Below are 26,424 nucleotides of genomic sequence, written 5' to 3'. Positions count from 1 at the left end.
TTCCTTCGCTAATAGCTCAGGAGTGGTTACACCAAAGTCATTGCATTTTCTATTAGGCAATGCACTTGGGATCCATTTTATTCTTATTATTTTTTTTCAGGCAAGAGGGCTAATTGACGTAAACCATCACTCTTGCTTCCTCCCCCAATTACAGCCACCTGTCTCCTCAAGTCCCAAACCTCTCTATTGTGCCTGACCTTTGACCCTTCTTCCTTAGCTTGGGATCAGCTTCTTTGTTTCACTTTGTGAGAAACCAGGCTTTGAATTATGCACTCTCCCATCTGTGTGTGTGTGTGTGTGTGTGTGTGTGTGTGTGTGTGTGTGTGTGTGGTGTGTTTTTCGGCAGGGGAAGTGTATGTATGAATAATGAATATGTGTTTGTATGTGGATTTGTTTGCATGTGGATATGTGTGCCTGTGTGCGTGTGAAGGTCAGAGGTCAATGTCAGGTGTTTCCTACTATTCTTTACTTACTTATTTATTTATTTATTTTGGAGACAGGGTGTCTCATTGAATTAGAAACTCAACGATTGGATAGACTGGTTGACCAACAAACCAAGCGTCTGCTTGTCTCCACCCCCCAAGTGCTAGGGCCACAGATGTGGACTGCTGTACCTGGCTTTTTGTGTGGGTGCTGGGGATCCAAACTCAGGTCCTCATGCCTGCCTGAGCCATCTCCCCATTCTCCAAGGTGGGCTTTTAAAGTCATTGGATGTCCATCTCTTCTCTGCTTCTGTACTTGGACAGAATAGGTGTGGATCCCTCTTCTGTTTACTTTTCTTCAGCCTGAATAATAGGCTTGTTTTTCAAATATGATGATTTGTACATGTTTGAACATGGGAGCCGAGGGAGAAGAAGAAGTACAAATAAATATAGATAGCTTTCCAGTTTTTATCCTTGTAGGAAAATATAAATGTTTTAACTCACTGATAGTTTTCCCTCTAGAATTAAGACTCCTGATGCTCACTTTTAAGAACTCATTAAAAACAACAAAAACCAGGTACTTAACAACTGATCAAATCCCCCAACTGCAGGCTTGGTGAACCAGTTTTTCATCCTTACATTTGGAAAAGCTGCTGAAGGAAGGCATCTGTTCTTTGTTTCTGATGAGTTTAGTGTTTTGTATTTATAAACAAACTCTCTCCTCTTCTCTACCTGCTTCCTCAGTGGCCGTACCTGCAGCAGCTCCACCAGTGTGCCAGCCCAAGAGTGCCACTAACGGGCACCATCCGCTTCCCCGCCTCTCCATTTCCTCCCGAGCCACGGTGGTAGCCAGGATGGAAGGCGCCTCCCAGGGAGGCCTGCAAACAGTTATGAAGTGGAAAACAGTGGTTGCCATCTTTGTGGTTGTGGTGGTCTACCTCGTCACAGGTGGCCTTGTCTTCCGGGCATTGGAACAGCCCTTTGAGAGCAGTCAGAAGAACACCATCGCCTTGGAGAAGGCAGAATTCTTGAGAGATCATATCTGTGTGAGCCCCCAGGAGCTGGAGACATTGATCCAGGTGAGCTGGGAATGTGCTTAACATACAGTAGCCTTTGGCAATGGATGATGGGGTAGATGTTGCCTTTGTGGGTCACCAAGTTTTGTCTTTGGTCATCAGGGAAATCTTCTCTGGGGAGGTCACACATGTGACACTTCAAAAAAGCCAGCAAGTGAGAGGAATGCCAGTGTGGGAGAAGAGGGACTATGACATGGGAATAACCTGTGATGTATCTTGTGTTTTCAGATTTGGTGGCCAGAGGTGGCAGCAGGTGAAAGGATTTTAGATTTTTCAAATTCAAGTCCATTAATACATGCTGATTAACTCTGGTCTGAGCTTTTGGGGAAAGAGCTGGGATAACAGGGTGCCCTATAAGTCAAAGAAAGGAATAAGTGTAAATAAGCATGGATGTATTAACCAATTCAGGGTTAAGGAATATGAGAAAGAGAGAAACAGTCTGCAGATATGTGGATGAAGAAGGTACTTATGGACCATAGAGTGGGTTTATGGGGGAGAAATAATGAAAATCAGAGTAACACTAGTCACCAGACTGCTTGTTTTAAAACATGCCAGACTCAGTCCTAAGCCCGTTACAGTCTCTACATATCAGTGGGGGAAAGTTCCACTAGAACATGGAGGTAGAGAACTGGGAAGCCAACCAGCCTCAACAGAGGTAGGGTGGGCTTGTCCGGGTGGCTGGGGATAGTGACAAGCCAAGGGTCATCTGAGGTGGTGGGAGTGGAAGGAATAGGCTAGAGAAGTCTGGAAGCTTGAGGAGGAGAGAGAAATGGTTGAGAGCTCTCTGTAGGATTCCTACCTTGGAGGCGAAGGAGGTGAGATGCCTCAGAAGTTGAAGTTAGGGCTCCCTTTCAGGCAGCCTCTTGAGCGGAAAGAATAAGGGGAAGGTGGTGAAACTCACAGAGACAAGGGAGAGCCTCCCCCTGTTTCCTGGGTTTCTAAAGTTTGGAAGGAAAGTGGTGAAAAAGAAGGCTTGTACAGTTCCCTCTGGCTCTGGGGTCCTGTGCTTAGAGTTCCAGTGAACACAGTATCCCAGGATTGTATAGCATTTACAAATCTGGGCTGGCCTATTCACTTATTTCAAATATCATGGATAGGGCAGGGGACTTCAGAGGCTGTATATGAGTTGGCACCCTCAGAGTAGCTAGTCTTTCTAATTTGTCTTGACGGTATGACTTCCTCTTAAATAAGTTGGAGAACAACCTCCCTTCTCTCTGAATAAATATGCTCTCATAATGGTTCTCTTCAGTTTTTATTAAAAAATAAAACTTCAAAATCCAAGGGCAGTGTTTCTTGGCACTCTTTTATAATTATAATAATTCAGTTCTTTGGATATCTTTACCTTTTTTTCTCTGCCTTTTGTGAAAAAAGCTGCCAGATCTGTGTTAGCACTGTGTTGTACAAATTAATATAGAATCTGAGACCATCTATGCCAGATAAAATGGGAGAAGCAATTGTGAAGTATTTTTAAGTAAAAGCATAATTACATTTACATATGGTATGTGGTAGGGACATGATTTGTTTATCTCTATGATTCCTCTTCTATATGAGGTGTGTATACACCTAAGGTGATATTATAACCATTGACGAAGTTCTATAGACACCTGTTAGGAAGTGGGCACTTTACATATATTATTTCATTCAGTCTTTACTACAGTGATTCCTCTGGTTTGGGCATGATGTATCCCCAAAAGCTTAAAAACTGAAGGCTTGGTTGACAATTGGCGAACTTTTAAGAGTGACTGTATCACGAGGACTGAATCTCATCAGTGGATGGATCCATTGATGGATTCATGCCTTGATGGCATTACTGGGAGGTGATGAAAACTAGGAGGTGATGACTGTTGGAGGGAGTAGGTTGGTTGGGGCCTGCTTGTCTTGGGGTAGATCTTGTCTTGGCATGCTCTTGCTGTCCTGTCTCCCAGTTTCCTAGCAACCAGTAGATGAGCAGCTTTTGCCCCACTACACACTTCTTTTCATGCTCTTTTGCCTCAGCACACACCCCTAATAATGGAGTCAAGCAACCATGGATGGCACCTCCCAAACTGTGACCCAAATAACTCTTTCTTCTCTTAAGTTGACATTTTTGGGTATTTTTCATGGTGATGAAACTAACTCCGTGTTCTATGTTGGCATTATTATCCTCACTCGTTAAGTGAAGAAGCAAATTCTAAAAGTTATTGAATAACTTCCTAAGCACTGAAGTGTCAGAGCTGTCTGGGATTCAGAGTAAAGGGCAGTAACCTGCCTCATTCATTGAACCTACAAATCTTGTTCTATGATGAACTTGATTCTCTCTCAAATACTTGCCTGCATTCATTCTTTCCATTATTTAGGAAGTAGAAAAGTACTGGAGTGCCTTGTATGTAACAGAAAGAATTTTCTGTTTCTTCTCTCCATACTCACTGAGTATCAGACTTAGACCTGGGATATTTTCTAGTCTGTTTGCTATGACATAAGGGTTTATTTTCATGTCTAGCTACAGTCTTTATCTCAATAAGCATTAAGTAGTTTTAATTGCTACATTATGTTGCCAGTAAGGAATAAGGTCATTGGATTTGTCCTTCAAGCCTTGCTACTTGATGTGTATGCAAGCATCCGTGCTTGTGGACCAGTGCAACAACTTCACACTTTGTCCCTGCCCGGCACTAGATATAGAGCTTCTAAGAAGCATGATATGTAAAAGTGGTTTTCCTTCTCATTTGGGAGGGTTTTCTGTGATATATTGGAAAAATATTATTGCATCTCCCCTCCTGGGAAGGAGTGACCAGTAGATAGAAATTTAGATTTCATGTGTAGATTGCATGAAACTGTCATAAAGCAAAGCTGGAAGGCATAGTTTACATTACTGAGAACAAATAGAGAATATTCACAACAGCAGAATTCTGACAAAATGCCCAGATAGCTTGGAAGAGCCAAAGCTGGGGATGGATTTTCTGATTAATGGAATCATTTTGCTACTGTGGGACCCCTGAGAGACTGATAGTTCACTGTCCCTGAGAATCAGAAAATGACAGTTGTTATGGAGGAGATAGTCTCATTTATCACTTCATCAGCGTGTGTATCCTTCTATGTATTCATTCTTGGAATTGCTGCAGAACTCTTCTGGGAACAAAGTTATGAATTGGGTGCTTGAGTTAGACAGGGTGAGACCAAGACACAGCTTGAGTAAGTTGCTAGCCTCCCTGTACTCCCATTTTTATTGTCAACAAAATCTAAGCTCTTCTGCCCGTTGGGTGCTAGAAGGCTAAAGCAATAATTCACCAGAAAGGGTTTAGACTGTGTCATATGATAAGCACTCTGAAGAGGCTAGTGGTGGATGTGGCTGTTTTGCTTGCTTGGAACTTCAAACAGTAGTTCTTTTATGGGGGCAGATTTTATTGGAACTGACAAATTGAACCCAGGGTCTTGCATATGGTAGACAAGTGCTCCAGTACTGGGCTGTAATCCTAGGCTTAAAAAAGTATTTCCCAAGGGAGGTGTGGAAGTGTCGAGGTTGCGTCTGTGGTAGCATTTGACTGTATGTAGAGACATTTTTGGTTGTCATACAGCAGAGGTACTGCCGATGGCCATATCAGAGATGTGTGTGTGTGTGTGTGTGTGTGTGTGTGTGTGTGTGTGTGTGTGTGTTTTCCTTTTTTTGTTGGCCCCAGAGAGTTAAGTTTAACTCCCTTCACTGGCCCCTGAGAGCTAATTTTACTTCCTCAGATAGAAAAGTCAAAGGTCCACCAACTCCATAGGCTCCCCTCAAGCCCCAAACTGCTGGAGGCTGGCCCTCATGGCAGCGATAAGGTACTGTAGATATCTAGTGGACAGAAGCCAGGGAGACCACTAAATATCTTATAAATTACAGTATAAGGAGTAGTCTAGTCTAACAACAAATTAGAAAGACCTGAAGGAAGAAGCACGTAACCAATGATTTGAATTCTCTAGATTGGAGCTCTTTGAAAAATGTTAGGCCCTAAGAGGCCAGGGACTCGGAAGTCCAGGGATCTTTTATGGATATTTGTCTCCTTTCATCCCCGCAACTATCTATCCCATAAAGATTGTCTTTGGTGCTCCTCTACAGATGAGGAAACAAGACACCAGGAGGTGAAGTTACATGCTCAGGGTTACCTGGGTAGTAGAGTGAATGATGCAGGATTCATTGGCCGGCTGGTTGGTTGCCTATCTCATGCCCTCCACCAATTTGTGGGGGTTCCTTTAGGTGTGAAGGGCATCTCAGTGGCCTGAGGGAAAGCTATGATGGTCAGCACAGCTTGAGCTGAGATGGCTGGGAGGAGGTGAGTAGAGATGAATCAGTGAAAAACTAGATTGGGTTTGGAAGGACCCTCCCAAGCCTTTCAGAGGAGATTGGATTTTATACTGTAGAAAGTGGGAACATGATAGAAATTTCACGCTAGAAAAAGAAATCTTTTACCAAAGGGGAAGATGGATTGGAGGATGGATAGGGAGAATATTGCAACATCACGTGTAATGTAAAGGAGGGCAAAGGGTAGGCGTGTTGGAGTTGGGTGGATTTGCCCTTTTGCCTACTGAACCTAAGGCTCCTCCTCATTGTAAAGGGAGGAGTTGGTCCTCACTTGGATTCAGAGAACACTGAATTCGATAAGTGCCTGGTAGAGAACCTGGATGTCACTGGCATTCAGAAATTGCTGTTTCTTTCACTGACCAACTGTCTCTCTTGCTTCTCCAATGTGACTTGCAAAGAATGTAATGAAATGAACAAAGGTAACCATGCTCATGCATTTCTTTGGCTGTGGAGTGAGGTACCTCCAATGTGCTTTTGAACTTACAGTTTCCATGAAATAATATGACAGTCATTTTGTCCTGAGAATTTCGTTATCCCTGAACTCTCCCTTGTCATAATAGCTTATCTCCCTGTTCCCAGTGCAATTGCACCAGACGCCTGTGCACTGACTAGTCTTGGTGAAAGCTGTAAAGCATTCACCTCGTGCAATCCACAAAGCATAAAATCATGAGGAGCCTGCAGTGACTGACATGGGGAAAGAAGGATACTTCGGCTGTAGGGATGATGATTTGCTGTAGTTGTTTAGCAGGATTTGAGGGCTTGGGTGTTTTATGGCTTTAAATGTCCTCAGTGGAACTCATGTGGTCACTTGGCAGCTGTTCCTTCTGACAGATAAACACTCTGAAGGGAAGGTATTTCATAGGAGAAGGTTTCTGGTTGCACAAGGTGCCCACCAGAGAGACATTCTCTCCCTCTCCCAGTCTAAGTGTCTGGATGTAACAAGAGTTTATTTTGTCCTCATTAGAAAGCATTTCTTGGGGGTAGGTTGATCCCACCCCAGCAGAGTAAGTGTCAGCAGGCTAGCTCACTGCCTGAAAGCCAACATTCTTGATAAATTGGTAAAATGCTTGACCTTAACATTGGCGTCTTCTGTTTGTGGCAGTCTTTCTGTCTGAAGAATACCATGATGGCCACTTGCCTGACATAAGTCTGGTCCAGACTGTGGTGGACTATGTGACCGTGTCTGCTCTCACCCTGCTGTTTTTTCCTCCATGACTGGTCCAGTGACACTCTGTTGGCAAACAGGAGCATTCTTACTAGATTTTACTTTATGATTTCTCTTTTTTTAAATTTTAAGTAGTGTGTGCGTGCATGTGTGTGTGTGTGTGTGTGTGTGTGTGTGTGTGTGTGTGTGTATTTGTGTATGTGTATATGCATGTGTATATTCATATGTGTGTGAATGTGTGTGTATTTGTGTATGTGTATATGCATGTGTGTATTCATGTGTGTGTGTGTGTGTGTGTGTGTGTGTGTGTGTGTGTGTGTGTGTATGTGTGTGTGTACTTAAGGGGAACAGAAGAGTGTTTTAGATCACCTGGAACTGGAGTTATGTGAGGTTGTGAGTCTGTAAGTGTACACTGGGTACCAAACTTGGGTCCTCTGGAAGACCAACAGGTATTCTTACCCACAGAGCCATCTCTCCAGCTCCTTCATGACCTCTCATAGATTTTTAACATTTCCAAGTGGAGTCTCAGGTGCTTTACTCAGAATCTGGGCCTTGAGCAGTATTTGGCATTTTTCTTGAGTATTAAGTGTATGGTTGAGTGCCGGAGTCCAGCTCTGGATGAGAGCAGGGTCTGAAGATAGGTGGATGCAAGAGTGGTGATGGAGGAACCAGACATGGGATACTTCTTAGTTTCATCTTAGAAGAGATGGACAGAGAGGAAGCATACGGGCGTCATCCCCAGTGGGACAGGTCTCAGCAGAGGATGTAAGGAGTAGGTGGGGGAAGGAAGTGAGCCAGGCCATGGTGGTCAGGAGAATCTTGCAACCTGACTGACTAACAGCCAGAGTGCTTCTTTATTTTTACAGAATTTAGTAAGCAGGGATATGTCCATGATGTTCCAAAATATAGATCATATCATTTTTGGTTTGGGACACGTGTTTCACTTCCTTTTGCTCACCTTTTAGTCATCATTAATAAACTATGACAGAACAGACTTATCATTTCCAATAATTTTCCCTCAAGTTTTGACATCATTAATAAACAGTTATCATTCTTACTCATTAACTCTATAACCCTATTTTTAAGAATCTAGAGGCATATGACAGCCTATGCTCAGGCTGGTAGCTTTGGTTGCTTCAAGGACAGTAGACCAAAACAAAATCTTCAAGACACTTGGGCATTTTGCCATGTCCCAAGCAGTATATTATTAACTCTTAGTGGTCAGAGTGCCCAGGAAAAATCTTCAGGCTAACGCTGCTGCAGTTATTATTCAAATTCTGGCATAATCCTGGCATTCTGTTGTTCCTTGGCCATACGTCACCACAGTGGCTCTGCATGTGCTAACTTTTCTAAGAGATGGAGGTCCTGACACTTCATACTTTTATCATCTTTCCACTCCATACTTTGTTCATCAGTATGTCTCTATGTAGGGCAGAGTTGTATGCCACGTAGTTGTCTGAGTGTACACTGGGAAGAGGCCTATAATCTGAACTGTGGCTAACTCTTCTAGCCCACCAAATCTTGTTGACCTTTTTAAGTTTACTTTGTTTTGAATATCTTGTTCCTCTGTAAGTACAGGGACAGATGTTTCAAGAATGTCTCATAGCCTCATAAAGAGACCTCTGGCTCCTTTATGTCTTACAACCTCCAAGGCATAAGGAAGACCTTCAAGTAGATAGAGATATCTCCTTAAAAGAATGGGGAATAGTATGTTCAGGACTGTCCTGGGGAAGCTTAGAAGCAGCAATCCCGGGAGAAGGTGTAAATGATTCATAAGAAATTTTCCATCAATCCAGTATCCCCGAATTGTACAAATATTAAAAGCACTCCAAGTATGTAATAGGTAGAGACGAAAACCAAAGGTGATATGGCAGCCATCATGTAGCTCAGCTCTGCTGGATCTTTGTCAAGCAGCGGTGCTGGCTTTATGACTTCTGCCATTCCATCCAGATATGGCAGTGCCTGTTGAGTGCTAGGGAGTTTCTGTATTACTGGGCTCCATGTGGCTCTTTCCATGTGCATAGAGGTGACCATCCTCACTATCCTGTTTTACAAAGGGCAGGATTCTTGCACCTCTGGAGTGGCAGGGTGAGAACAGGTTCAAGCGAGACTTGACTCTTGCTCTCTTAAACTTCAGAGCCATGTCCCTTTAGTTAGATACCTGCTTTGGCCAGACACACTGGGCCTGTGGAATATGTACAAGATCAAGAGAAACACCTCCCCACTAAGGGCAAATACACCCCAACGGCTTGGTGGGAGGGCTTCTTGAGAGACTGGGTGCTGGCCTTTGGTCATGTGTCACTATCTCCTTCCTCCCTCACGGATTCGTAATCTTCTTGACCATAGTGTCTATGACAAGGTCCTGGGGCTGGACTGTTGATCTCTGATTAATTATGCTTATTGGGTTGACCCACCATACTTGATTAAAGAGGATTGCACTTAAGATGTGGGGAACTGCATGAGGGAACCGGGCATGGACATTTTGGTCACAGTGACCAAAGCTGCTATTGTGAAGATAAAATGAGGGATAGAGGTGACAAAGCGTTCCCTTTAGAATCAAATGTGGGGTAACTGCATGATCGATCCTCGATCATTTTCTAAGGTGGTAGGATTTGCCATTTTCTTCAGCTAATACCTTAATGGCTCACTGATTCATTCAATCGGTGACTGGATTGATGGTCCACTGTGTGCCAGAGACATGATTCTAGATCCTAGGGATAGAATGGTGAATCAGAGACCCATGTGGTATAACTAAGATGATCTACTGTACCAGTTCTGTGTTTCCGGAGTAATTGTTAATTACTGTTCACCTCTTTCAAAAGTGTCCTGGCTTTAAACATGTTATATTTGTAGCTGAAGGGAGAGGCAAGCCTTGTGAGTATTATCATGAAAATATTTGTAAATAAAATCAGGATGAAAGGGGACACTAAGGCACCTCTTGCCTCTATCTCCCAAGTGCAGAGACTGCAGACATGTGCTGCTGTGGCTTGGCCAGAAAATCCTTTTCTTAAAATCTTATATTTTTGTTGTACTAGATGTTATACCCAAGGCCTTGAACAGACTAGGCAAGGTAAGTCAACAGCTCCAGAAAATTCTTTGGTTGCTATGAACTGCAAGTCCTTCATTTCTCATCTGGTTTTCAACTGTGCTTCTCCCAAAGATCTTTCTGTCTTGTTTGGGCTGTAGCTCCCCTGCCCCCCATGTCTCTACATGTTTAGGAATGGAATCATTTCAAGGAAAGTATGGTGTCTTTGTCAATGTTCTATTGCTATGAAGAGACACCATGACCACGGCAACTCTTATAAAGGAAATCATTTAATTGGAGCTGGCTTACAGTTCAGAGGTTTAGTCCATTATCATCATGGTGGGAAGCATGGCAGCATGCAGGCAGACATGGTGCTGGAGACGTAGCTGAGAGTTCTACATCTAGATTGGCAGAAAGCAGGAAGAGAGAGCCATTGGGCTTGGCTTGGGCTTTTGAAATCCCAAAGGCCACCCCAGTGACACATTTCCTCCAATAAGGCCACATTTACTCCAACAAGGCTACAACTCCTACTAGTACCACTCCCTGTGAGCCTATGGGGGCCATTTTCATCCAAACCACCACACATGGCTTCTGAGATATCCGTACGCCAGGCTGTGATTTTAGAGTGCCAAACCAGGTCATCTCTGCTTTTTCTTTAACCTAGGCTGTTCCTCAGCCAGCCAGCCCAGACAAGTGACCTCTAACAGTGACAGTTGGGATTTTAGTGCCCAGGGACTGGGCTCTGAGGGGTGACATAATCCTTCCTGTCTCATGACTAACAGTCAGAGGGGTTGCCCTTTAGTCGGCAAATCAGTCACATAGAAAATTGTTCAGTGTGTGCAAGATCAGGCCTGCAGCCCCTGGCCTGCCCGTGCAAGCCTCCACTTCATTACTGTTATTGTCGTCCCCCACTCCCCCCCACCTCCCAGCATTGTTAGTTCCATCACTGTTTTGTGAAGAGGGTCTCAAGCTTTTAAGCCAGATATTAGAGAGCTGATGGAAATTGGCGTGACCCTGGAGAATACCAAACGAGGATTCTGTGTTCCAAAAACAAAACCCCAAAACTCTCAGAAAAATAGTAGCAAACCCCAGAAATAAATGCCAGCAAATCTGCATTTCTACACAAATGTGCCTGTGTTGGTTTTTGCTTAAAGTGTTGCTGTGTACATTGGGGGATAATGAATTTTTGATGGTGGTTTGTACAGTTTAATCTTATTTTTTTTTTTTTTTTTTTTTTTTTGTTTTTCGAGACAGGGTTTCTCTGTATAGCTTTGCGCCTTTCCTGGAACTCGCTTTGGAGACCAGGCTGGCCTCGAACTCACAGAGATCCACCTGGCTCTGCCTCCCGAGTGCTGGGAATCCACGTTATTCCTTTGAATAATTAATACTTGACTGCTTGTCCTGAAGCAGATACCATGTTAGGCTTTAGGAATTCTAAAAAGTATGAAGACAGTGTGTGATACAAACACTGCCTGTCCTTCAGGAGCCTTCAGCAGAGTATGAATTGTATGGCTAGCTCATACAGGCATGGAGTTTACTGGCTTACTGCTCTATTGTTTTGTGAGTGTGCCTTATCCACTCTCCATGAGCATCCTTAGAGTGGGCAAGCAACCAAGAGACAGAGAATCAGACAGTTTGCTCAAGCTTTGGTAGGAGGAAGAACTGAGATGCAGACAAGACTGTGTGGCTCCAGAAATTGTCTTTTTTTTTTTTAAACCACAATGCTCTATTCCTGGAATAAGGAGACAGGCTTGGCTTGGATGGAGTTCAATGTGATTAGTTTAAAAGACTAGGAAGCGCTCAAACTCCCATTCATGGAAAGAGAGTCTTAGATTTGACCTACGGGCTCCCTAAAATGGTGTCATGCACCTGTGAGTGGTGTAGACAGTAATGATTGTTTGCTCACTGGCTTCTACAGGATCATGACTTTGTGTCTGAACATAGGTGTTAGGACTAGGCCAGCATGTTCTGTCTGAAGTCCAGAGCACAAGAGCTATCATTCAGAGTAGGTTTTCAGTCTATGTTGAGAAAATTTCTTTTTCTCTTAACAGAAATGAGAAGAGGCAAAAGCTTGTGGGTTCAGGATGACCACCGAGATTAACCTTAGAACCCCTTAAAATGTGGGCAATCATGTCAGTTCTGAATTGTCCTTGTCATCCTGCACAGTGAAAGAGCAGACAAGGCTTAGGAAAATGTGTAGAAGCTCAACAGAAAGTTGTCTGCGGAAGACAGGAGAGGGCTAGTGTTAAAGGTTAATTATAAGCTGTTTTAGCCTTGCCACTTAGCAGTTACCATAACCCCGAACAAATTACTTCTGCATTTGGTGGTCTCATTTGAGAATATTTTCACTGAGAAGAGTTCCACCTACTATCCAAGGTTTTTATGAGAACCAAAGAGTCTAGCATATTGCAAATGCTGGCTACTATCATTAATTTTAAGGGTATTCTAGAACTTTCTTCAGAGTGTCTCTGATTGTCCCAACTTACTTATTTGCCCATAATCAAACTGTGCTTATCAGAGACATGCTGGGGGTATGTATGGACTCCTCCATTCCTTATTTGGCTTAGGGCATGACATGTGAATCTGGGGTTAAAGCTGAACACTAAAGAGCAATAAGGGGTCAAGCAATGGAGTCAAGGACAGCGAAAGCACAGGGTCCTCTTTTAGCCATGTTTTTAATCATCTGTTAAGTTCAGGCTCTCTCTAATACTCTCTCTAAGCTCACACCGATTATGGAGACTAGTCAGTGATTTTATCATCTATTGATTTTATTCTTATTACTCTCCTAATTGCATTTTTTTTTTTTTTTTTTTTTTTTTTTTTTTTTTTTTACTGAGTGTTGGTGGAGGGGAGCATGCATGTCACAGTGCCTACATGGAGGTCAGAGGACAACTTTCAGGAGTCAGCTCTCTCTCTCTCCACCATGTGGACTCCAGGGATCAGACTCAGGCAATCAGGTTTAGCAGCATATGTCTTAATCTGCTGAGCCATCTTGCCAGCCCTATTACTAATTATTTATTAATTGGTTAATTTATTTATTTATGGTGAATTGGATATTAGCAATATTGGATACACTCATGCTCTATAGAAATAGTCTAAAAGTATAGAAACCTTGGAGCATCCATCGAACATTCTCCTCAGGACCAGGGTGATTTTTCAACATTACTGGCAAGTATGTTACTAAGTTTATAGAGGCTGAGCCCAAACAGAGATGAAAGAGTCATGTTTAGTTAGTCTGAGGGTTTATTGATTATGTCGACAGTGTTGATACATATATTCTTGTTTCCTTAGTGGACTTGGTGCATCCACTGTAGTTTATTTTATTCTTCTGCACAATCAGGTGAGGGGGAAAATTTTATTATATCATATGGCACAGTTTAGAGAGAAGTTAAATAAGCTCCCCCCAAATGTCGTTGGTCCACCATGACAATATTTAGCTAAATCAGTCATTATATTTAGGCATTAATGAATTGAGTTTTAGAACTCACTCCCCACTTGTTCAAAGGATTTACTTAGGATCATGAGAAAGCCGAGGCTGTCTTAGAATGGTGGGCTAGGGATATGCGTGCTGGCTCATCCTGGGTTTCTCTAATCCTATAAATAGATCTGCTGCTCATCTACCTTCTGCAGGTGGCTTTCGCTTTAGATTTACGGTCAGGATATAAAATTCTGATGAAAGCCTGCTCCTGCCTCTCCTGGGATCTGAGGAAAGGCTAATATTTGCACATAACTGAATATTCAAAGCAGCAGGAAATAAACACCATGGTGATAGTCACCCTAGCCCTGGGGGCAGGGTGCTTCTCCCTTTGTCTTTCTGAGAATATTTCTTTGTAGAAGTGTAGGGGTGAGTTGGGGGTTGGGGGAATGGGGAGCTGTTGAGGGCTTTGAGGTAGTGCAGTTAGGGTGACCTCTGAATTATATCAACTCCTCCCAGGCCCTCTCAGGTCTGATGTCACATCGATCCTCTGCCTGGGCAGAAGATGACCATAGCTTCCTTTCTGTTTTCCTAGTTTTTCCACAAGCAGTTGAGATATCCCAGCCTGGGTATGACCAGTATAGTGAACTGAGTATCTGAGATGGTGAGGAAAAATATCAAATAAAAACCTCAAGATGGACAGATCCATCTTTCCAGAGTTTGGCTCAATGATCTTTCTGTTGATGATTCTAATAGCATCACTGGCTAGATCTGCCATCCACCAGACGTGAGCTGTGGTCCAGGTACCTCACTGTTCTCGGTCTCACATGTCCCATGGGGAAAGTAGTGGAGACTGTCATACACAGTCATTGTGTGGACTGAATTAATATGTGCACTCATAGGAACTTGAAAGGGATTTCCATCATCATCATCATCGTCATCATCATCATCATCATCATCATTGAATGAGAGTCTGCTATCTGAACTGTTTCATACTTTTTTGTTTGTTTGTTTTTCAAGACAGGGTTCCTCTGTATAGCCTTTGCTCTCCTGGAACTCACTCTGTAGACCAGGTTGGCCTTGAACTCAGAGATCCACCTGCCTCTGCTTCTGCCTCTGGAGTGCTGGGATTAAAGGCATGCACCACCACCACCAGGCTTTGTTTCATACATTTAAAAAAAAAGCCTTGATAACAACCTCTCAAGGGAAATAGTTTTTTCCCGTTTTATAGATGAGAAAACAAGTTCAGAAGCTGAGCGGCTTGCACAGTCCAAATGCTTGTGGTTTTATTTATATTTGCAGCATCCATAACATTCTCTACCTGACTGTACTGAGGCAAAGATGTCTCCCTCCGACCCTGGCTGCATGCCTGGTTGAATATGGCTCCAGACTTCCTCCAGCTCTCACTGTCCTTTGCTATTCTGATGCAACTGAATTCCCCTCCCCCAGTCCCAGCATATTCCTTGCTGAGTTCATGAAATATTTATGTGTTAAGTACTTTTGAAGCAGGAGAATGGGGGGAAAGATTGCGGCAAACAAATTAATATCATCTTTCTGCTTCTCACCTGAGGCTCTTCCTCTATCATTAAAGGAGTGAGGACATGTTACCACCCCACTGTTGGGGTTTGGAATCACTGTAATGCACGTGGTTTCCTATGCCTTTCTCATGGGGCTTGGGGCTTGGGACTTTCTTTTTTCTGTCCATTCATAGCTGAACACGTGCTCACTTTTAGTATGCATAGGAAGCTACTTCCCATACTCACACACCATGCCACCTCACTCCCCCCGCCCCGACTAAATATCCAATTCATCAGTTCCTTTGCTGATGGTACCCTGTAGGGATGAAGAACCTTGGGGACCCAGAGCTGTGGATATACCCTCAGATATGGTCTTTTCTTTTTGTCCTGTGGTGTAAATTATTAGTGAGATGAATGTGGCCTGGGTTGTACTTGAGCTATGGTTCTAGTTTAATTTTTAACAGATCTAGTTGTCATTCTGGAAATGTCCTGGTTCAGACAATAACTCCAATGGTTACCCTAGCTATCTGTCTATGTCCATGCGTGTGGCACCAATCTGTTGATTTCTCTAGCTAATCTGAGACAAGCGGATGGTTATGGCTCTCTGGTTGTTTATCTTCATGGTGCCTCATAAGAAGAGAGAGAAACAGATGATCTCACCATGTACACAGATCATAGGAGAAAAGCCCCAGACAGTTATTGGTCCCCTGTGGGTCATCACTTATCCCCGTGCAGCACTAACACTCAGGGTGGCGTCTGGTGCTGTATGGATGTGTGATTTACACAGCCCAGCATCCTGACAGAGGAGCCTGGCTGGGGGTTGTGCAAGGAGGAGGCACCTCTCCCTCCCCTGTTCACCTCACAGCAGGCTCATTCTGCAACTCTCCCTCCCCTGTTCACCTCACTGCAGGCTTATTCTGCAACTCTCCCTCCCCTGTTCACCTCACAGCAGGCTCATTCTGCAAGGCGCCTGTAGCTTCTCTCTTATAATTTCAGAGTGGTCTTAATACATGGTGTTGGAATATAGGGGTGGAGGGAGATAGAAAGAGTGATACAGATTCTTTTAGATGATGCCCTCCAACTCAGTTTCCTCTCTTGTTTTTGTCTTTCTCTTCTTTTTTTTTTTTAAAAAATCATTTCACATGCCCACACATGCATTTGTGGGGTGGTTGTTGTTATTTAATGGTTATCTCATATACTAAGACGTAGAAATGTTTTCCTACCTCTGGAAATATTGTGTGCTGATGTCCATTACCTTAGCCTGTTCATTCATTTAAACACTTGCAGTAGTGTGCCCTTTGCTAGGCAGCTGGATTGATGCTAGAATTCCAACTCAGGGGCCAAAGAGGAACTTTGGCAAAGGGTGGAATTAGAATATAAAGTAATGTCTTCCTATATGTAGTATCTCTCTCTCTTTCCTCTCTCTCTTTTTCTCTCTCTTCTCTCTTTCTTCATCCATCCATCCATCCATCCATCCATCCATGTATCTATCTTTCTATTTATGAATCATCTATCAATAACATGCCTATCACCTACCCATTTCCTATGATATATCTATCTATCATCTATCAATACTTCATTCACCAATCATCTATCATCTACCCATCACTTGCCATCTGCCTGTTCCCAAGACCTTTGCACTTAATAGTGGTTGAATTTGCAGGTGAATAGAAGATGCTCACTGAGTCAGAGGTTGTGACCCAAATTGATATTAATGTCAGTTGAATTTTCACCACATATAACTTTATTTATTTTTATTTATTTATTTATTTATTTTTTTGAGGTACTGGAGTTGAGGGACTGGTACTTTGAGGTACTAGCTAGAACCTTGAACAGCTAGGCAAGTGCTTTACCTCTGAGCTGTCTCCGCAGCCCCAGACAACGCCTCTCAAACTCAACTCTACACAGTTCAGCTGTGTCATCTCATTACCTGTATGCTCAAATGGTCACGAAATCCTGGATGCTTTCTTATCCCCCCCCCTTTATTTTGTCTTGAGATAGTGCCATGAAGCCCAGGTGGGCCTAGCACTCTATGTAGCTTTGAACTCCTGATCTTCCTGCCTCAGTTTCCCAAGTTCTGGGATTAAAGGGGCATACTCCCATACCCAGCTTTAGCTTGACTTTTGTAGCATGAATACAAAGACAATAAGAGCATTAAAGAAAATTCATTTAATTATAAAATGTTTATTTAAGCTCAAACCATTAAAACTATTGGGCAGTACTTTAAAAATTAATGAAATTAATTAATAATTTTAAATAAAATTAATAATTTAAAATGAAATTAATTTAAAACACAAATTAATATTAAAACCATAGACTCATTTAGAATTACTGCTATTTGGTTAAAGCAATGTCTCTATTGTATATAATTTTAAAATGCTAGATAAACTTTTAAGTAGTTTCACTATAAGTAAATGATAACAATTTGGGGTGTAAGTATGTTTACTGTAGTTGAACTTTACACAATGCATAGCATATACTAAAGCATTACATGGTACCTCAGAAATATAGTATTTTTTATCAGTTACAGTTTTAAGAGTTGACCCTCCAAATTTAAATAATAGTTACAACCAGGTTTATAATTTTGATTTTATCTATCTATCTATCTATCTATCTATCTATCTATCGTTTTTGGTTTTTCAAGACAGGGTTTCTCTGTGTAGCTCTGGCTGTCCTGGAACTCCCTTTGTAGACAAGGTTGGCCTTGAACTCACAGAGATCCACCTACTTCTGCCTCTTGAGTTTTGGGATTAAAAGTGTGCGTCACCACTGACTGGCCCATCATTTTCATTTTACATAGAATCAAACGTTTAAAGCCTTACCAAGAGTTTGGAGGCTCGTTGGAAAGCATATTTTCACCTTCTTTCTATTTCCAAGTCTTGCTCGTAGTGATTTAGTTCAGATCATCAGTGGGCTCACAATACCCAAAGCAACTCATATAAAATCTCCATAGAACTGCTTCTCTGGGCATTGGGGTATGTTGCCCACTTTATATGTGATTTAGGGGAAAGAAGGGAGTTTACTTCAGAGATATGAAACAAGTCATAGCTGGCTATCAAGGGGAGGTGCTCCTTGCAAGTACCCAAGTTACTGACCCCTGTGAGGTCCCTCCTGCCTACATTCTAGGACAATGGCCATGCTTCATCTTCATGTGGACATGAGGATGGAAGTAGGAGAAGTGGAGTGCATTCTGGGTATCGTGTGTAGAGAATGGAGCAAAACTATCCACTTTGGGCTAGACGGGGTTTGGGTCAAGGCTTCTCTCCTTCCTGGCTTTGTGACCTCAGATGGATTAGTCAACTTTCCCATGCCTGTTGCAGCATCACTGAAGTGGGAATGACAGCAACTTCTCGGGACTCGGGGGAGGAATAAACTTAGTGGTACTTCTTATGTACCTGGCTCAATGCGGGTGCTTGAGAAGTGTTAGTTCCCTCCCCTTTCAGTTGATAAACACTTCCTTTGAGGGTTACCTGCCAAAAAATCAAATATTCATTAACTGCATTATTCAAGAAAAGTGAAACTTGAAAAGGCGTCTTACTTCAGATCTTTCGATATAAAAATAATCACTCCCATTTGTCTTTCTTGCAAATCTGTATTCTATGTGTGGTGCTGGGTTTATTTATGATGTTTGTGTGAAATTCGCAGCTCTGTGAGACTTGACTGAACATAAACTCTCAAGTCTTATGGAAGATGTAAATTACTGGGTATTGGTGGTGTGATTTGAAGCCGGAGTGACTGAGGCCGAGAACTGTCCTGGAGGTATAATTTGTGAGTGGAGCCATCAGAGGTGGATAGATAATGAGGATGGATAGAAACCATGGTTCAGACTGTCTGGCATGGTTGGATAGCTCTCACACAGCACAGTGAAGTGAGGTTTTAGCCCTTCCTACCTGTCTCCCTCAGAAGCAGAGTAGAGGCCATGGAGATGGCTTGGTTGGCAGAGAGCCTCCTACACAAGTGTGAGGACCACAGCATCCACATAAAAACTAGGTGGAGGTGGGATGCATACATATGTAATGTCTGTGTTGAGGAAGGGGAGACAGGAGGATCCCAGAGTTTGCTGGCCAGCCAGTCTAGACAGTTGTTGAGCTCCATGCTCAGTGAGAGATCTTGTTTAAAAAACAAACAAACAAACAAACAAACAAACAAAAAAAAAACCAAGCTGCTAAATGATAGAGGAGGACACCCAGTTGTGACCTCTGGCCCCCACACGTACATGCACACCCACATGTACATGTACCAATGCACAGTAGATCAGAATGCACCACCTGTCACTCAATGCTGATTCAAACCATTGGCAAAAGCATCTGTGCACAGCCCATATAGCTGATGTTAAATTCTGGGGTGCTAGCGTTAATTATAGAAACCATAGCTTACTTTCACCTTCATAATACTTCATGTTCCAAGGGGCAAGGAGGATTAGACTACAGACTTAAACAGAGAATGTCTTCACCCTGTCACTTAGGCAGCCTTATTTGCATGCAAAAATCTATTCGATCGCTTGTTTTCATACCACCTCTGAAGTAGGAAAGATATTTTTGCATATTTAAGCAGTTATTTATAAAAGAACAGAAAGAAAAAAAATAAGCCACAGAAACTCTATGTAACCTGCCAAGGCTAAATAAAATATTCACCGTGTGGCAGTTTATAGAACAGGTCACTTATCCCTGTCCTAGAAAGCCTGAGTGATCTCATTAAGCATTCATATTGAAGAGAATAAGGACCTTCCAGTTGTCCTCTGATTTGTGACAACCACTATGCATCTGTTTGAGCCAAGTTTAACGGGCACCATTGAGGACAAAGAGAAACGTGTCTCATTATTTGTGCCTTGCCCTCTCTACACCGGATGATTCCAACTTTGCCCAGGATCTGGAGTCTCAATCTCTCTAAGTAGCTCATGCCTCTGTCACCTCCCCCCAACCCCCGCCCCTGCGAAGCTCCCAGGTGGAAGGTTCATCATTACAGCCCACGACTGTGGACTGCAGATGCCTGAGATGCATGAGAGCAGCTCCTTCTGCACCCTACCTGAAGCAAGATGGCAGGACCAGCTCGGGAAGGGCCCCTGAGAGGGTTTATCTTCCTCCTGTTCATGCTGAAGCTGGGGATGAAGTTTGGGGTGATGCGGGCTTGGTGTACAAGCATAAGCTGGGAAGGGGGTAACTGTGGAACTGTAATGCATAGATTGAGGCTGTGGGGAAAAGAGGGGACTGAGTTAGACCCTGGGTGGTGGGCATAGTTTATGGGAGAGTGTAATCAAAGGCACAGGGGAGTGAGGGGGCACCCCATGGACTGGGGGCATTCCCATGGCTGGGGCATTATTGTGGAGAATGTAGTGGCTATATTGAGGTAGAGTATGGATTCCAGTGGTCACTGAGGAGTCATTCAGGCTAATTAAAAAAAGAAGGAAGGACTGGTGAGGTGGCCTCTGGGGTAATAGGGGCTTCCTGCCAATCCTGATGGTCTGAGTTCCCTCACCAGAACCTGCATGCTGGAAGGAAAGACCTGACCCCCTCAGGCCATTCTCTGAACTCCACGTGTGCACTGTGGTGCCTGCACACCCTCTCCCCCCAAACACAATTTCAACAGTGTGATAAAAAAGTAGTAGTTGTGTGTGAGGGTGAGCGTGGGCAATGATACCAATGGAACTGGTGTTATAACTATGTACTGCACAACAGTTCCGTCAAAAACGGGCCACATCCATGATGGTGGCCCCAGTAAACTTACTGATATAGTGATTTTTGTTTGTGTTGGCTCACTTTATGATGTTTATACCTTGAACAACCATGTCCCTGAATCACGTGGTTGTCTTTGGTAAATCCTAACAAAAACAGGCAAGGGCTAAGAATATTAAAGGGAGCACTTCATTAAATCCTTATAGCTATGCAAGTGAAGGTCTCACCTTCAATTTGCAAATAAGTTAATTGGGCTTAGAGAGGTTGAGATAAAGTACCTAAGATCCTGGTATTAATGACAGGCAGAACAAAGCTGGTCTGACTTGGTGCCTGAGTTTCAGACTCCTGTGCTTTTGGAAGAAACTCAGTGGAAAGCACTTTAACAATACAGAAAGAAGGCGAGTGTAAAAGAAACCTATGACCCGCCTTTCCAGAAACGACCACTTTGGGTGAATATTCTGCTAGACACCTATCTGTACACACGGTAGTATGTATGCATTTTGCATAACTGAGGCCACCCATGCCTGTAAGTTTTATATACATTTATATAAACTTTTATATAAATACTCTAAATCTTAGACTTTTCTCCCACTTAAAAGTCACCTTGTGATTTTCACGGGTGTGTGCGACCCCTTGATGCATGTCCTTCCTTTCTTCTGCGTCACCGGCGGTGTCTAGATCCTTGCAGGTTCGTGAGCCGTACAGCAGTGTATCAGGAGCTTAAAAAAAATTCCTCCTAACCCATTCTTGTGCCTTTCCCTCTCTTTGCAGCACGCGCTCGATGCTGACAACGCAGGAGTCAGCCCAGTAGGAAACTCTTCCAACAGCAGCAGTCACTGGGACCTCGGAAGTGCCTTTTTCTTTGCTGGAACTGTCATCACGACCATAGGTATCCATTCGCTTACCAGTCGTTTTTCCTCTGCAGGCCCTTCTGAGGAACGGCTCGACAGAATTTGCCTTCTTAAGATGTGGGGCCAGGTTCTCCCTACTTGGTCAAGTGAACACGGCTGTTGTGGGTGCTTTCAATAAAAACCAAAGCATGGGGGAAGACTTCAGAAAAGCGTTTTAACTGAAGGAGCCCTAATGCCAAGGCATGAGTAGAATGTACAGATTGACCAATTGAACTCAGATTGTTCTGTTTGTGCTCAGATTCCATTTTAAAGATTGTGCTTCTTGGTCGAATTGTATATTGTGGTATAAAAATGTTCTACAAAGTTGGGTATGGGGAAAAAAAAAACCTTTTCCCCTCTCCAGTTTTTTTTTAAATTGTTCCAGAGAAAATAGCTTGCATCTCTTTGTCTGATGGTTTCAATACCCACCTCTGTGCTTTTCAATATCAAACTGTTATTGCTACTTCTAGAATTTCCAGTTTTAGGGATTGTTTTTCAACTTCCCACTGTGCAAGTGGAAAAGCATTGGTCTCTTCCTTCCTTCCCATTCCACTTGCAGAGGGCTCCACTTTCTTTGTCTCTATCTTCCTACGATAGTTTAATTACATAAAAACTGGGTATCTGCCTGAAGCTGACTGTGGCACATGTTCTTTGCAGCTGACCCTCACCATCATGACTGCTTTTCGGTGACAGTGTCAACCTTATTTTATGCATTTATTTTTTTATGTTTTTGGATGCTCAGGTACTGTGAGTTTTTGTCTCAGGGGTTACTTTAAAATCGTATATAATAACCTCTATGCTCTAGTCATTAGCCAGTATGCCTAGATCCTGATTATGAGTGATGACATTTCCCTTTCCCATCTTTCTCCACCACACAATTTAGCTGACATTGTCTTTTCAATGTTTGCCTTAAAGTGATTAATGTGGCTTCTATTTTGTGAGTTGTCAGCTTTAAATAATAACTGTGAGCCCTCACCTAGTCCACGGAGTGAGTCAGTAAGCTTGCCCAGCATCTCTGTTTCTTTTTGCATGTTCCAAGCAGCACCCATTCTACATAGGAGGCAAGAGCAAAGGATTTACAGTCTGGTCTCTAGCCCCCATCTTCACACTTGCTCTGTGTTAACCTGTGTAAGTGTTGGTGCATCTCTTCTTTTTATTAGTTTATTAATCATTAGATGATATTAGCTCCCCCTCGTCATTTGTCTGGCTGGAAATCACCCTCAGGAGTTAGGAGAGGCTCTTGGAGAATTTGGAGGTGAGGGTGCACAGCTGTGGTTCTAGAACTCAGAAGATAGTGTCAGGAGGAGACTCTGAGGTGGCTTTAACCTTCCTGGGAGTATCTTTCTACTCTGGTTCTCTCTGAGGCCCAGCTACTTCTTTTGAAAAGCTCTTAACTTTGGTTTACAGTGTGGGCATGCTTTAGAGGTGAAGAGTTGTTTTAGAGGCATGCATTTTTGTTTTTGTTTTAATATCTAATCATAAGGTATAATATGTTCTTCTATACTAGTGAAATCAAAAAAGTTATATGTGACATAAACATTCAGAAGGAAAGAGAATTGTCATTCTTACTGAGACTTGTATCAGTTGAGGTCTTCAGGGAAGCAGAAATGAGAGGATATGTGTATAGACACAGGGCAGGGGAATTGACTTCTGCAATCATGGGCCCAAGACAGATCCATTTGGCAGGCTACTTGCAATGGAAGCCATGGAGTGCTTTTAGATGGTTTAGCTCAAGTTCAAAGGTTTCAGATCCAGGGATGCTGATGGTAAAACTTTCACATTGAGGCCAAAGGGCTAAAAGTCCACAAGGGCAGTGGTATAAATCCTGGTGACTACAGGCCAGAGAGGTTGGACTTCTGATGTCGAAGGGTAGAAGAAGCAAGATGTATCTGAGCTGTATGTGCCTATGTGTGGGAGAGACAGGGAGGGAGAGAGAGAGAGAGAGAGAGAGAGAGAGAGAGAGAGAGAGAGAGAGAGAGAGACAGAGAGAGACAGAGAGAGACAGAGAGACAGAGAGAGACAGAGAGAGAGATCTTTTCCATGCCTTCCCCCTTTTGTTCTATACAAGCTCTCAGCCAATGATCCTGCCGACAATGAGGATGGATCTTCCACACTTAGTTCCTCAACTCACATGACAATGCCCTGTGGAAACATCTAGAAACATTTTTACAGACACATCAAGTAATAATGCTTTACCAGTTTTCTAGGTATTCATAACCCAGTCAAATAAGCACCTAAAATTAACCACCAACTCTCTTAATCTAATTAGATGACAAACTATTTTACATTTTCAATTCTTAAATTCATTAATACCAGCTATTGTCAGAGTTCCAAGTGTCCATTATACATGTAGGTCTGCACCCAGAAGCCTCCGTGACCTCTGGATCAGGTGAGGCCACCGGAATTCACAGACTCACTATACCCAACAGAGAAAGCATGTGGTCTAGACCCTCATGCACTATGAACCTGAGCCAACCCAAGGACATTGCAGTCATCCATCAGATAAGAATGATGTTATGCTAGAATATGTTTGACAGTCTGGTTGTTAGAATGAAGAAAGGCACAGGCATTTTTAAAGGATTTGCAAAATAATTAAAGTTGGGAGAGTCTTGGCCATTTCAAAAGGTATACTTTGGAAAATACTTTCAAGTGCCAGTATTGGATCCATGAGGATATTAGGGGATATTACAAATAATAGATTGGGAAAAACCTATTTATTTCCTTGTTGCATGAAAGTGCTAAATCAGGGTTTTGTTTGATGCATTGAAATAGCAATGTCTATGCTGGCCTCTGAAGTATTGGCATGATTTTCAATAAAATACTAATGGTATTTACTAATGGTACTTACTTGGTTTTCCAGCCACCCATCACTCATACATTTTTTTTAAAAAATTCATCTCTGTCTCAACAACAGTATATCCAATCTCCCCTTTCCACCCATGACCCCCATTCCATACTCATGACCCCTAGGCTCTGGGGAAAATGGCATTATCTATACAAAGAAATTCAGTTTTGTGGCCAGAGTTACCAGTTCAAAGATTGCCAACAAGAACTTCTTGGGATTTTGCTTGACCTCTAGAGGGAATGGCTTCCTCACTTTCTTACTGGTGGTAAACCTGGAGAGGGAAGACCAAGTCACTCTAATGCCCCTTGCTGTCTTCCCTTGGTGGGTTACTCTGTCTAGAGTTGAGCTAACACTACTCGAGTAAGGAAAGGGCTAGAGGTAAGTGGTTCCTACTCATGCCCTGTGAGCTCTGAATGGAGCTACTTACAAAATACTAAGAAAAATATTAAATTTCCTGTTTTTCTTGGGTCAGTGGGATTTCCCATTGTGTAGGCTTAAGTTGGTCTGCATTGGATTTTCTGTAATCTAGACATTCCTCACCAATGTGCACAGATAGAAGAGAGTTCATAGAGGGTCCATAAATATCCTTTGACCCCACGATCAGTGCCTGACTCTTCTGGCACTCTACTGTGGCTGCCATCTTTGGGCCACACGCTCTTGATTCAAGTTTTAGGCAGAGATGCATGTTGGATGAGTCTCTGGGTTCATGTGTCCTTGTCTTGGCTATTTAAGAGGCCATTTCCTCTGTAGAAAGAGACTAGCCACTATGCCTGACCAATTGTGCATAGGACCAGTACCTTTACTCCAAATCACAAAGATTGGCTACCAACAGGCAACCACTACAAAGCCAGTGTGCAAACAAAAACAAACAAAAATATAACCCACCACTCACAGTCTACGGCAGGCTGGGTCCTTGTTCTATGCAGCTTAGTAAATGTGACTTTTCCCTTTCTTCCTCTTAACTGAGACATAACGAATTGTAAGTTGGGTACTATTTAGCTGAGTAAGATTGAATTCCAGAGTAGAGGATCTTTTTAAAGCCATGTAGCTAGAGAAGTTAAAAAAAATAGCTTAATATAATGTAAGAAGGAATGAGGTGAGAAAACAAATTGCCAAATTTAAAAAAGCCAAGTACTTATGGTAAGCTCATTGCAAGGCTTGCAACGAGGCTTCCAAGTAATCTCAGGGCTGGTCATTCTTCAGCTGTCCCTGAAAGGCCGTCCACTCTTCAGGAGTCAGGGAAGTGGAGCAGTTATCCTGGGAAGCTTTATCTCATTAACTGTGCAGCTCATATCCTGGTCTGTTTGCTCCAGGTCATATAGTTTGTGAGCTAATATTGATCACATTTTCCTTACTAGCAATGCTAGAGCTTCGCAGTTCTTGGCAAAGCCCATCTTCGATGGCCCCCTTGGGCTCACTACCCATACTGTAGTCACATGTTGTGGAGAGATTAAGATGTTGCTCCTTTTGTGACCCTCTTAACATCGCAGTTAAAACCTTTATGCAGGAGGTTGGTTGTTTCCTTGGAAAAGGTCCAACGAAGTTGCTCTGTCAAAGGGCACAGAGCTTTTAAGGGTGTGCCAAATCATTTTCCAGGAAGACTGTCATGAGCAGCATGAAGTTATGCGTGTAGGAATGGCCTTTTCTGAAAAGTGGCCCTATGACTCCATGTCAATACACCTTTTAAAAGAGCCTTTAATGTGCAGATATATACAGAGATTATGCTTGTACCATTAGCCCTTCGTATCTCTGCTTTCATATAGAGTCAACCAATTATGGATTGAAAGTATTCAAACAAAAATGTATGCACATTGGACTGTTCTTCCATCTCATCATCCCTTAAACAATACAGTCTAACAGAGATTTACATACATTTACAATGCATTAGGGTTTAGATTATATGGAAGAAAGTGTTTAGGTTTATATCAAATATGGTGTTTATGTAAGAGAATGGAATATCCATGAACTCTGTTATCTGCAGGGACTCCTGGAACTAGTCTTCTATGGGCATCTGGGAATAGTCATGCGGCAAAATAAATACATTTAGGAACATTTCCAAACCAGTAGCCTGACCAGAAGGAAGAC

At 42.8% G+C, this 26,424-nt stretch overlaps 1 protein-coding gene across 5 annotated transcripts in view; it reads left to right on the top strand.

Annotated features, from left to right (window-relative positions):
• Kcnk10 (potassium two pore domain channel subfamily K member 10) overlaps positions 1–26,424 on the top strand; it is a 139,982-nt gene that overhangs the window by 56,882 nt on the left and 56,676 nt on the right. For all 5 annotated transcript variants that reach the window (XM_052738711.1, XM_052738710.1, XM_052738709.1 and 2 more), the window contains exons 2-3: positions 1,167–1,501; positions 21,376–21,493. In XM_052738711.1, the coding sequence (XP_052594671.1) occupies positions 1,277–1,501; positions 21,376–21,493 (343 nt within the window). In that variant the 5' untranslated portion in view covers positions 1,167–1,276. The remainder of the gene's footprint in view (positions 1–1,166; positions 1,502–21,375; positions 21,494–26,424) is intronic.

The sequence above is a fragment of the Peromyscus californicus genome, unplaced genomic scaffold (genome assembly GCF_007827085.1).
Source record: "Peromyscus californicus insignis strain IS unplaced genomic scaffold, ASM782708v3 Scaffold_15__1_contigs__length_86483966, whole genome shotgun sequence".
Lineage (NCBI taxonomy): Eukaryota > Metazoa > Chordata > Mammalia > Rodentia > Cricetidae > Peromyscus > Peromyscus californicus.
The sequence above is the reverse complement of the archived record's forward strand: the minus strand, read 5'-3'. Positions and strand labels throughout refer to the sequence as shown.